This window comes from Idiotropiscis lumnitzeri, chromosome 5 (assembly GCF_059441095.1).
Source record: "Idiotropiscis lumnitzeri isolate Australia: NSW breed Sydney's pygmy pipehorse chromosome 5, RoL_Ilum_1.0, whole genome shotgun sequence".
In the NCBI taxonomy this organism is placed as follows: Eukaryota; Metazoa; Chordata; class Actinopteri; order Syngnathiformes; family Syngnathidae; genus Idiotropiscis; species Idiotropiscis lumnitzeri.
In genome coordinates, this window is record NC_142395.1 from 26489750 (window position 1) to 26502707 (window position 12958).

The 12958-nt window shown below is 38.1% G+C and overlaps 1 protein-coding gene across 1 annotated transcript; it reads right to left on the minus strand.

The window, feature by feature from the left end:
* Positions 1 to 708: 708 nt before the first annotated feature.
* Positions 709 to 11869, minus strand: adam10a (ADAM metallopeptidase domain 10a). Its single transcript, XM_088297022.1, has 16 exons — positions 11689 to 11869; positions 10939 to 11089; positions 9851 to 9969; positions 9418 to 9576; positions 8280 to 8380; positions 8020 to 8178; positions 7835 to 7927; positions 6983 to 7160; positions 6046 to 6209; positions 5780 to 5963; positions 4065 to 4215; positions 3137 to 3320; positions 2939 to 3050; positions 2593 to 2813; positions 2390 to 2516; positions 709 to 1384 (listed from the first exon to the last, which is right to left on the minus strand). Exons 1-16 carry the CDS (start codon positions 11738 to 11740, stop codon positions 1293 to 1295), a joined length of 2247 nt encoding a protein of 748 aa, XP_088153148.1. The 5' UTR covers positions 11741 to 11869; the 3' UTR covers positions 709 to 1292.
* Positions 11870 to 12958: the final 1089 nt, after the last annotated feature.

Below are 12958 nucleotides of genomic sequence, written 5' to 3' on the forward strand. Positions count from 1 at the left end.
AAAAAAACTTTTTTTTTTAAATCAAGCTTTCTGCAACTACCTTGCGTTTCAATATTTTCATGTTGGTGAAGGACTTGTTTTAAAAAGTTTGGAGAACCACTGTAATAAGCCATTAAATGCCTATTTGGGGAAACTGAATTTTACATGAAATTGCTCCCTTGTCCCAAAATTGTTTTGATGGCTTCTGGCAGAAAACACTTTCATGCAGTAAAAGAATGACTCCATCCACTAAATCAGGATTCTTTTTTAAATGCAGTGTGCATGGTTTTTAATTAAAAAAAACAAAAAACATTTAAAATAAAGCAGAGACTGAAACAAAAAACTGAAAGCGAGACACACAGGGTTCTTTTTTAAATGCAGCGTGTGGTTTTTAATTAAAAAAAAAACTCCACCATTGGGAAGTTTCATTACATTTGCAATAATGGATCTATACTGGTAAAACAAACAAATGAAAGCGAGACGATTGACAGAACAAGGTTGGATAAATGGATTGAGGTAAATGAAGCTTCAAATCTTCATGAACCAGTCGTAATATTTTTGGACTCCAGTAGATGGCGCACTCTGTTCAACGTTGGGCTGAAAGCACACTGACTTGACATTTTTTAAACCCTTTATTTAAACCAACAGTGCCATCTAGAGGACTCAAAAATACAACAACTGGTTCATGAAGCGAATTTGAAACTTCATTTTCCCATCACTACCTTAAGTGCGTAACCACCCAAAAGCGAAAGTGAAAGGTGGAGCGATGAAAACCTGGAAAACGTCCCATACTGCAAAAGTTGACTGATCTCACTTTGGAACTCTCTCAGACCTGAATACCAGGAAAAAACAGAAATAGGAATCTCAATGTCAAACCTAAAAATTTCAGTCTAGAGAAAATATCAACAAGTTGGCCTCACTGTTCAAATACTTCTGGAGGGGCCTATAGAAAAATCTGTACAATCATGTGTAAAGAATATCAACGTGATAAGTTAATTTAAAAAAAAAGCGTGATTGGCAGCAACAAGACATCTCAATGTTTGATTGGCAGTAAAATGCTGCGATTCGCTTGCAGTCCTGCTGCGGTCGCAGCGAGGAACAACCAAAAAGTACAGTTGGAAGAAGCCATTGAAAGGCGAGCTTCCTCCCTCCTCTAGTTAAAAAAATAAAAGTCACATTAAAAACACCTAACAGATCACATGTAAGTCTGCAGCGACTGCAAAAGACGCGCAGTTAAGGTACAGGAAGTCTTCGGGGGTCAAATGCTTCCGGTGCAGTCGTTAGAAGGGAGCAACGGGCTCAGAGCAAAGAGTTCAGGGCTCCATTTGAGTCATTTGGTCCTCTCCTCCGTAATGGCGATGACGCCGCGGAGTGCTGGCTTGGTGCAGCCTTCTCCTCAAGGTACCTACAAGGTAAAGAGCTCAGCAATTTGGCTTACATTCATAAAGAAACAAAATAAAGCACTTGGAATTAATTGTCGTACATTACAGCCTTTAAAATGTTGGTATTATCTCAACACTCTCAAAAGGTCCTTAAAGCACATAAAAAGCTTTTAGTAATCTTTAGTGCGATATTAAATATAAAAAATCTCGTGGCACAATCGTACCCCATTGAAATGAATAGAAATGCAATTAAATGGTTTGAGACCCCCCCAAAAAATCTTTTAACCTGTTTATTTAAAAAATAAATAAATAGCAAAACTTCAAAATGATGCAGCAATTCTCTCACGAATTATTACCATACCATGAGAAATTTTCTCTCTCTCAAAAAAAAAAATCACTCAATTGACTCACTACCATCGGACTTTTTCAAAACTATTGTGAAATGTTTTCAAATCAAATGACAGCAAATAATCAACTGCTCACTTCAGTCAGGCAAGGTTCCTTAAGCAGCCGTCGTCAAGCCGCTTCTCAACAAGAGAACGCCGGATGTCTCCTTGTTAGCAAATTATTGACCCAATTTCAAACCTTCCCTTCTTGACCAAAATTGTCGAGACAGCAATTTTTTTTAATCATCACAGTACAGAAACAGTTCTTATTACTGTCGCAGGGAGCGTGTCGGTGTTTGTCTTGTTGGATCTCAGTGTAGCCATCGATAATATTCTGTTGAACAGGGTTGGAAACTTGAGTGGGATTAAATGGAACAGTCCTAAAAATGGATCCGGTACTACTTGGAGAAAAAGAGTTACTTTGTGACCACTGAAAGTTTTCTGATCTGATCATGTCATGTGGGGTCCCTCAAGGGTCAATCTTAGGCCCCTTCTGTTCCGTTTGTATGTTACCTTAGGCTCAAATCCTTCTGAACGCCAATGTTGGCTGACATGGTTATAGAGATGTCACACAGCTTGCAAAATCCAAAGTGTTTCCATGGTTACAGTATTGAGTATGCATCTCAATAACGTGTGCGGTACCTGGCAGCGGCTTTGGAGGAGGCAGTTTGGGGTTGTTGCTCGGGGTGTGGACGCTGCAGACCTTGATGAAACCAACCATTAACAAAATGAGAGCGATGCCCATCAAAAGCACTGCCCACCAGTGATCCTGCAAGACAGACACATATCGAATAAATCAAATAAACAAAATGTTTTATCAGGTGTGTCGTATCCAAGACACTCACCACTATCCACTCTGCGATGGTCTCGTAAATTTCCGAATTGAATATGACTTTCTTGAGCCTTGACAGAGGCCCGTCAGCATCCACCAGACGACACCTCTTGAACACATCGCAGTAGCCTTTGAAATCATTGCACGGTGAGCCGGGCTGCAGATTTGTCATCTTCCTGTTGAAGAATTGGGCCCATTTCTCCGAGCCTGAGCTTCGACAGGTGCTGGGGTTCACTTGGGACACAAAGAACATTTGTTTCCTGAAGATCCTGATCCTTAAAAGCTTTGGAAATTGTCATGACTGACACCATCATGCATTAAAATCCAAGGACTGTTGTTTATTTTTTTTTTCAACTCACTTTTTTCCATGCAGCACACATGACAGAGTTCAGTCGCCTCATCCTTTTCATTCTCTATCGCGCATGTACATACTTCCAGGTTGTACTTCTCACAAATGGAACCGGAACAGACCTGTTCCAAAGAAGTGGATAGGAAATATTCAACATAAATCAACGTATTCCAATTACAACATGCATGTGAAACGGAAGATCACGTACCCCGTTAATACAGACTTGCGTGTCTTCATTGCAAGAAGTGAAGTTTTCCTTTAGTTGCGAAGCAGGACACCGAGCAGCGACGCCACTGCACATGACCTGAGAAGCACATTCAGACTTCTTCCTGCACCTGTCAAGCGTGCCCTTAAAAGTGCATGCCTCGGTGCAGCACGGGCCTTGGCTTGGACTGCAGAAAAGAAAAGAAAAAAAAGGGTTTGCATTTATTCCACTAACGGCTCGGCTATGTAGACTAGTTGATTGCTAGAGCGGCATTGATAGTCGTCCATGCCAGGGTTATAATAGTTTTGGCATTGTTATTTTTATTGAAACATTTTTATATAATAGTTCATTTTTATTTCATTTTGAGTTGTTTTTTAAATTTGGATAGTTTTAAGAAGATTTTTTAGAGCAGGTTTGTTCAATGCTAGTTTTTTATTATTAGTTTTAGTTTTTTCAAAAATGCCTCATTTTAGTCTAGGTTTTATTAGTTGTAGTTTTCTTTATATTTTATATTACATTATTATCTAATATTATAGAATACTATAAAATATTATAATATTATCCCAGTGGACTAATAAAATATATAAATATAAATATAAATATAAATATAAATATAAATATAAATATAAATATAAATATAAATAAAAAATTAAATTAAAATAAAATTAAAAATAAAATAAAAAATAAAATTTAAAAAAAATTAAAAATAAAAAATAAAATTAAAATTCTAATCTGGTATAAGATAGAAAAATTTAAAATAATAAAAATACATAAATAAAAAATAAAATAAAAAGTATAATCTGGTCTCAGATAGCTATTTTGTTACCTTTTCACAACTTGGAGCAACTACGGAAGTACAATAGCAAAATATGTATGCATAGTGTATAGAAGCACTTGATGGAAACAGGCCTATATATTGATGACATCTGACCTGCAAATCTTTCCAGGTTGGAGTTTACATCTTTTGCCCTGCTCTTCATCGGCGTTATAGCAGCATGGGTCTGTACACTCTTCACTGTACCCGCAGTCACACTCCTCTCCGTTCTCCAGAAGTCCATTGCCACAGATAGGCTGTCCAGACACTACACAGACAGCACAAAATGAAAACGAAATTCCAGCAAGAGATTCAGAAAAATAATTTATCGCAGTGGACCAATTAACTCATTCACTGCCGTGGAATTCCAACTGACATCAACGTGAAAAATCGTAAAACGTACATATCACAGTGAGCTGCATTTGTGAAAAAGACGCGCATGAGTGAATGACGAACACCATGTAAAAAAGCCAGATGTTCATTCGGGCAATTCAGTGGGTCAACGTTGCTCGTTTCATAGTTGTCAATCTAATAATTTTGACATTGAACGCTCATTCGCAGTTGACAAAAAGTAAACTATTTGAACGTCAAGTGAGTATTGGTGAAAAGTACATTACAACATAAAATTTAAAATTCCACAGGATTTTATTCCCGTGCATTTTCTGTTCTCTTCAGTTGCTGCTAAGTCTTAATTGATTTTGCTCAATATATAATAATAATAATAATAATAATTTGCCCTTTATTAGTCCCACAATGGGGAAATTCGAGATTCGAACCCAGGCCTCCTGGGGAGACTGGGTCCTGAACGCGGCGCCTTAGACCACTCGGCCATCCTGGTATTATATTCCAACAGCATCATGTTCTTGAATTGATGAGATGGTTGATCATTTGCCAGACGTTTTTTTTGGTCGGCTGCCCTCTCTCTTGGCAGGTTTGTTGAGGTGCAAGGGTTTTATTTTATTTTAATTCTCATTTTCTGCCTCTTTTTACAGGAAATGTTTACATTTCATTGAACTTTCCATTTTAACATCTCATTTCACAGGAGGAGCAAAAATAAACGATACAAAAATAAATGTTACATTTTCTGTCCCTTTTTATGGGGAATATTTACATTTCATTTACATTTAAATTTCCCTCTCAGCAACTCCATCAGATAATAAATCTATTTTCTACATTGTTTACAGGAAATATTTACATTTCACATTTAAATGTTTTTTTAACATCTCTATTTAAATATATTTCACAAGAATAAATATTTCCCTTTTTACAGCAATTTACATTTCACATCTAAAATTAGTACCTCAATGCCAATACAGTGAACAAATCTTATATACAAATCTTACATTTTCTGCCTCTTTTGACATGAAATATTTACATTTCACATTAAAATTTCCCTATTGAAAAACATTTACCAGCAGCAGATCTTATTTTTGCCCTTTTTTCCACAAAGTACTTACACTTCACATTTAAATCTAAGCATCTCTTTTTAAATGCATTTTCCATACTCTTATGATTTGTAACCATTGACTTCAAATGATAGACTATTTTCTTTTTTAAAACATTTAAAATCCCAGTTTAAAAGACAGGAGCTCGTAAGGTAACAATAGGTTAAAAATGAAGCGGTATGAATAAAAATGTTTTTTTTTTTTGGGGGATAGCTTCCATCGTCACATTACTCCGTGGGTCTTGAAAGATGAGTCAAAAATGGTCGATGTGTTCTGAAGACGGCAGATAGTGAATGAGTTAAAGGCTCAGAGAGTGGCACAGCAACATAAAACAAGTAAGGGCATGAAGATGTCTACCAAACATTTGATAAGCACTAAAAGATTTACCGACAAAACAGATATCCTTTTTCATTGCCAGAACGGCACTTATATTGCCGATGCTGCACATTGAAAACTTGTTATTGTTGATCTTGTTTCCTGACGTGGCTCGTGCATACATAAGGTAATTGCCCTTTTCCTTTTGGGCCAGATTGGTAGACTCTCCAGGGGTGCACTGGTTCCCAGAGTCATGCTGCCAATATAGACAACGTGTTGCAGGTTACAATGCCGAAAGGTCGTGCCAGGGTTGGAGTGTTTTGGAGGTTCGCACTTACAAGAGAGCCAAAATTGTGTCCCAGCTCATGGGCAAAGGTGAGGTGCGACACCTTCGTAGGTACGTGCATGGCGTAGTTCTGCACGGTCATAACGCCGGTGTTCAGGGACTTCCGTTTGCCATCGATGAACAGTCGGTTTCTCTCACAGATGCCTCCAGTTACTCCTGTGGACGGAGCAACACTTGATTATGCGACTGCAAGCAGGGGTTCATTTTCCAAAAAGAACTAGTGATGGGGAAATGACGCTTCAAATCTGCTTCATGAACCAGTTGTAGTATCTTTGGACTCCTGTAGATGGCACTCTCTGTTCAACATTTTGCTGAAAAGCACACTGAATTGAACATTTTTTAAAGCCTTTATTTAAAGCAACAGTGCCATCTAGAGGACTCAAAAATACAGCAGCTGGTTCATGAGGCAAATTTGAAGCTTCATTTTCCCATCACAAGTCTGCACCCCCAATTACGTATTACACTTTCAGTCTACTTGTGGCTGAATTAAACAACAGAAGACACTTAAGGTGGTCTTTTTCCTTTTACTGACTTGACTCATCAAGGTGGTGAGAAAAGCTTTCACGCAGATGGCAGTATCAATTCATCAATGTTAAATATAAAACATTTAGTTTTCAACAAGCATGGTTTAGGTACAGTATATATACAAGTAAATATAACCAAAATGAAAGCTGCACATTTTGTCTGATGTTATTGTCAGCTTGTTCATTGCCATTAGACATCTGTCCTTTTTTATGGGGGGGGGGGGGGCGGCTTTGTTTGTTGCAAAAAAATGTAATTAATTGAAAATAGCCATTTGTATAGATTATGAGCTGTCTGCCAAGTGAATGTTTAAAACAAAAAAAAAAACCTCTGAACTTTTGTGAAAAAATAAAAAGACCTTTTGTTGTTCCTGTTGGAAAAGCTCACCCAGACTGTACGTGACGAACCTGAGGGAAAGCTAATCCATGCCAGGCCGAGAACGCCACGGGCGAAGTCTCTGTGAGTGAAGACGTAGGCCAGGCAGTAGTCATCGTGGTTCTGTTCAGAGTTGATCTCTAAAAACTTCTCCACTCCAATGTTGGGGAAACGGAAAGGGTTGTCGCTCTGGTCGTTTGTGGTGTTTATCTAAGAGGTGAGGTCATTAATCAGGACAGATTTTTTTTTTCCCAACAAATTCAACTTGGGCTACATGCACAATAATCACGGTAGATGCACAATCAGCACTTAGCGCCTTTTTGGAGGCTGTGCAAGTTGAATAAGTATTGCAGGCGTGTACAAACTACGGCCCGGGGGCCACATGCGGCCCATTAACATTTTAATCCGGCCCGCCGAATTTAAAAAAAATTTAATGAATAGACCTCGTTAATGTTTTATTTTCTAAATACTGTGATGTGTCAAAGACATATATATTATTGTACTTTTGTTCATTTTAATTTAAATGTATTTGAATGACTTTTTTTCTCCGATGAGGTGAGTTTACCAAAACACTCCATCCATCTCCTTCTGGCCGATCTGCAACATGCGGTAGTTACAAAGCTCTTGAGAAGGAGCATCGCTGGTGAACATTATGAATTATATTAAAAAAAAAAAAAAATCAAAGAGCTACAGGTTATAATTGTTGAAACAACAAAAACGCCAAGAATTAGACGTTATTTTGTCAGTTAGCATGCCGCTGCTTTTTCAGATGTTTTATTTAGGTTTTTGCCATCGCATCGCTTCAGCAGCTATATCCAGCTATTTAGAATACGTATATGGAACTTAACGCAGAATTCCAGTCCATGTCATATCACACAACTCACCCTGATCCTTTTAACCATGAAGCTGATATTTCGAATGCCATTGAAGTCGACAATCTGGTAAATGGAATTCGCCGCCCGAACATGGCTGGAGATCTGTGGCCAAAGTTAAGATTTTGATTCATGTCTCAGGAAAATATGGGGCATCTAAAATCAATGCACGTCTCTCCTTGTCTTTGAGATGATACCTGAGCAGTGACAGCTTCTCGAGTGCCAAAGTAGTTGTAGAAAAGGTGGTCGATCTGAATGTAGAGCTCGCACACGTTCTTATCTTCCGCCGTTGCTCTCTTCTTTCTTAAAATGACAGGACCATAGTTTCCCGCTTCTGCATGCTCACTATTTACACTCTAATGAACATTAAAAAAAAATGCAAAATGTAGGATACATGAGTGGTAGTGTGAGAGAGTTTAGAGTGAGGTGATGCATTATTTGCAATGTTGCCACTTACGTTGACAGGCGGGTCAACCGCAGATGCCTGGTACTTCCTCATTCTTTCAAACACAGAGGGATCAGCACAGCCTCCATCGGAGCCGTATTTATGAGGATAAGCTGGCAAACAGGCGGAAAAAAGGACGTGAATGAAATGCTTGAAATACAATACGACAGAAATGCTTGATTATTATTATTTACTTATTATCATGTGTCTTTTTTAATACAATTTTTAAAAAAACGGATAAGCAGGAACATTTCTATTTGTATTGAATGCTTTAGTTAGCATACAATACACAGTCACAGTTGTAATGATTCATTTTTGTTTTGCTTAATTTGTTTGTAATCTACTCGATTTTTTCTGTTGTGTTGTCAGGTCGTAATGATTAAGTTGTTAGTCTAAAAAGTGTTACATTAGAAGCACACGCCATATTTAAGAAAATAAAGTAAAAAAATACATCAATAATTATCAAATATAAGTACAAAAATAAATTTTTATTAAATATTAAAAAATCAATAATTATCAAATATAAGTAGGAAAAAATCGATTTTCAAATTTAAGTGCAAAAAACCCCAATAATTAGCATAATTATATATATTTTCGTACTCTACTCTAGTATCAGCGAGTACCGAAATGTAAGTACTTTTTCGGAAAGCACCGGATTGGATTCAACATATATTATATTAAATCTATTTATACGTATACAGTGGAATTAAGACCTAAAGACAATCTCGCAGAGTATCTTTTAGCAGAGATGGGTATTCCGTCCCAGGGCCGTCCAGCACACTTTGGGGCGGGAGGACGAGAAACTTTTCAAAAAAGGACTGACGCAGTCAGTGGGTTTTCCTCCGTCCCTTTAATCGTCCGTACCCGGGTCAAGTAGAAACACACACAGCCTGTCTAATCCTAATCTAATCCGCCAATAGACGACATCAGTGCAAATGTGAGATAACATGACGCGCGAAAAGGTAAGGACGGTTGGACGAATGGGGACAGATACCGATTATTTTTATGAGTAAAGCACGGAGGGACGATGACGGAAGGGTGCCCAGGTCGCGGATGAAGGATGGAGTGCCCATCTCTGGCTTTTAGCATCAACAAATATAAAGCCATAAATTCTGTTTAAAAAACAAACAAACAAAAAAAACATACTTACTGACATCATCCTCATGATAAATGATGGAGTGGAAGGAGACATTCTTTTCCTTCAAGTACCTTTCTGAGGGTTCAACGTAATATATTCCTTGCTGGGTTTGAATAAAGCCCTCGAAGCGCCCGTTGATTACAGATCCGTGGCTCAGTGTATCATTTTCACCTGAAACATGACGAACACCAAATGAAGCAGCGTGAAGAAAATATGTGGATGACCCCAATGCTGGCATTGCCACAAATATTATCCTAGATTTATTAACACAAAGATAAACATTGTTCGGGAACAAGAATGGATGCATGCAACCTGACAAACAGGATTGAGTTCATTTCAACTCTGCAGAAGCCACGCAAGCACGGGGGCTCCCAAAAGGGGAAGTCGTTGAAAAGGCGAGAGTGAGTGCTCGTATGTTGTATCGTGATAAAAATTAGAGACCTACCTAAGAGTTTGCCGCTGTAGATATGTGAGGTGTCAATTGGTACCTCCTCTCCTGACACATCCAAGACAACATCTGGAGTAAACATTGAGCTGTCTTTCTTCATGTGCAGGTTGAAATGCCTAAATGTGACATACCGTATGTGGTGTTAAAACAAGAAATAACATTATCATATACAGTAAACCGCGATTTTCAATAGACACCACAAGATGGCGACAAAGTGCTCAAGTGGAGAGGGTCATAAAGCACTAACATATCCGGCATGAACAAAATCATGAACCATGTTAAAGAAATGACTGGTTTCAGTCGTGAAATAATCCAACCCAAACGAACCAACTTCTCCTGAGGCTTTACAGCGAGTAGCTTCACATTTGTGAATTTCCACACAATGCAAAAGGCCATTGACATGCTCGCGGTTACAATCGATAATTGCAGTTGGAGAAAGAAAAGGATATGTGAACACCAACGGCAAAGCAACACATGTAGACATAATCTAACGAAAGCCACAGGCAGTCGTTGTGTCTGCATGACTACTCGATGAGAATATCTCGTGAGCATAACCGCATGCACAGATCCAGAGTTGAGTTTTCATAATCCTCTTTCAAATCACCACACACCGCATCACATGAAGTGCACATGAGCTGTGGACTTGCCCAAACCTGAGGCAATGCAGTGACTGCTCACAATGCCTCCTTATTAAACCCAACGTAGCAGATAAAGGTTGAAAATGTTCATATGAACCACAATTTCCTTTAGTACGCCTTGTGTCTACTAATGAAACAACAGTTTTTAAATACATAAAAAAATAAATACATAATTAATTAAATACATAATTATATAGATTTTTTTTTTACTTATAATCATTGGTAATTTAATTAATTGATGACACAATTATTTATATAATTCTATATTCAATTAATTAATTTAAAAAATTAATTAAACATTTTATGGTGTATTCATTTATTTATTTATTTAATTTTGGCACTTCCAGTCCTCCATAAAAAACAGTCACATGTTTTGTTTTGTTTTTAGAAAGAGTCACACAATCGTGAGAGAAGTAATGGTGGATGTGTGCTCGTTCTCCAACTGACCTGCCGTGAGAATGGAAGTTGAGGTGCAGGGTATGGTCTTGAGGTGAGAGTGACCTCTTGGCTCTCTGGTGCCTCTTGTGCAGGGCCTCGGTGTCATAAGATAAACCCTCATAATGGCCAATATAGTTGTTCAATTGTCTTCTCAACAGGGCTGCAACGAAATACAAAGGCGATGTAAAAGTGCTGAGAATTAAAGGAATGTTTTTCACCAATATTGTGTTGGCCACTTCGACTTTTACGCAAATATTTATTAGACAATCACATGGCCGAGACGCAAAGGTGTTGGTCAAGGCATTGTGGTGACTCATGAGAATAACAAAGTAAGATTTTTGTGACTGCTACTAGTACTAGTCGTGATAGGACCTAGTAGTATGCCAAAATTGTATTACTGTCAGTTTGGTGGAAAATAGTCACTGGTGAGACGCCGAGGTTGTACTAGTATGCTTAATTGTCTAACTAATAATGATGATAGCACAAGTGTATAAACTATGAGGAAAAGCAGATATATCAAATAACGGCTTATATGGCTTACCATTATTTCTACTAGTAGGCCAAAAGTGGCACTAATCGTGCGTAGGGGGCGTGCGCGTGTAAGTGTGTGCGTGCGTGGGGGTCGTGCGTGCGTGTTTGTCGGCGGCACGGTGTGTCGGTAAAATTAAATTATAATTTTCAAACAGCTTGATTTCAAGTAAATCGTACTAAAAAAGGTGAAGAACTGAACTGCCTCAAAGCTTGTTAATAAAAACTTACCTGTGGTATGAAGAATGCAGTAAAACGTGAGAAGCACTTTAACAAATATCATATTGACCAAAAAAAATCTTGGAAGTGTAGGCCGGCATGAGTTTGGCAGAATTTACAGCAGTATGGAAAAAGTTGCGCATCCTAGTCCGGCGGCTGCTCAGCTCGTTTGACACCTCTGCGTTCCTCCGGCACCGTGACGTCACAAGACCACGACGGCGCCTCCCTTTCGATCTTTTGTTTTTGAGGCTAGACTTATTCTTATATTAAAGCACACCCGTGACGCAACAATGAAAATGACTAAACATGAAGCGACACGTGACGAAACGAGTTAATGGCTTTATACGTCACATAACAATCCCAAAACGCCGCTAAGCATCGGTTTATTTACGCCACTTTGTGTACTTCCGCTTATCCTGATTTCCGGGTTTGAGGTTAGTGGGGTAGTGTTAATGCGGAATAAATTTCATTTATGATGACTATTTTATGTTTACTACTACTATTCTGTGAAGTAATAATTAGTGATCTTCAAGAAAGTTGTGATTGGAATAAATAAGCGGCTTGGATAATGGATGGATGAATAATGCGCACGACCATTCTCTGGTAAAATGGATAAATTAGCCCAAACACGCAATATTGCACTATTTACATTTTCTGTTTCGGTCATCTTATAATGTCTGAACAGTGATGGAACATCGAGCATCACTCAGATCAATATATAATGTAGACAATGCTGGCCTCTAGCGTTTGTAAGTAGTTACTGCGTCTAAATTAGGACACTGAGGGTTTTCTTTCGCTGTCCGACTTCTATCTTCTCGCTCTTTGGCTTTCTCTCATACATTTACTATTTTTGATGAAATGCTCCGGTTACATGTAACATTATTCTCCCCTTTCATTTTATCAATGGGTGTATATTATCGCTTGAGTGATCTATTTTAGTTCATTGTCACGTGACTTAAAAAAAAATACAAATCATTTGACCAAACCGAGCCAGAGTCACATGACTCAGAAAGCTTACTCCTGCTCACTCGAGCAAGGATTTACGGTATGGAAAATTAATGTATAGGTGGACTATGAAAAAGAACCATCCTACAAGTTCTCCACATCGAACTTGAGCATACGTTGAGGTCTTCTATGTATTTGCCTAGTGAGCCTATTGTGCTTTTTCCCAAGTGTAAACAATTAAAGACCATTTCATATGTCTATTTTTTTTTTTAAGATTTCTTATTATTTTTCCAATTGAAAGTGATATTGTTGGGCAATATCCGAAGGTTCACATTCA

What these genes read in the sequence shown, in the direction of transcription:
- adam10a (XM_088297022.1), bottom strand. Translation starts at nt 11,740, where the DNA reads ATGATATTTGTTAAAGTGCTTCTCACGTTTTACTGCATTCTTCATACC. An exon ending in CTACAGCGGCAAACTCTTAG is followed by an intron (nt 9,577 to 9,850) that starts GTAGGTCTCTAA and finishes GTCATGTTTCAG; the next exon opens with GTGAAAATGATACACTGAGC. An exon ending in CGGTTGACCCGCCTGTCAAC is followed by an intron (nt 8,179 to 8,279) that starts GTAAGTGGCAAC and finishes AATGTTCATTAG; the next exon opens with AGTGTAAATAGTGAGCATGC.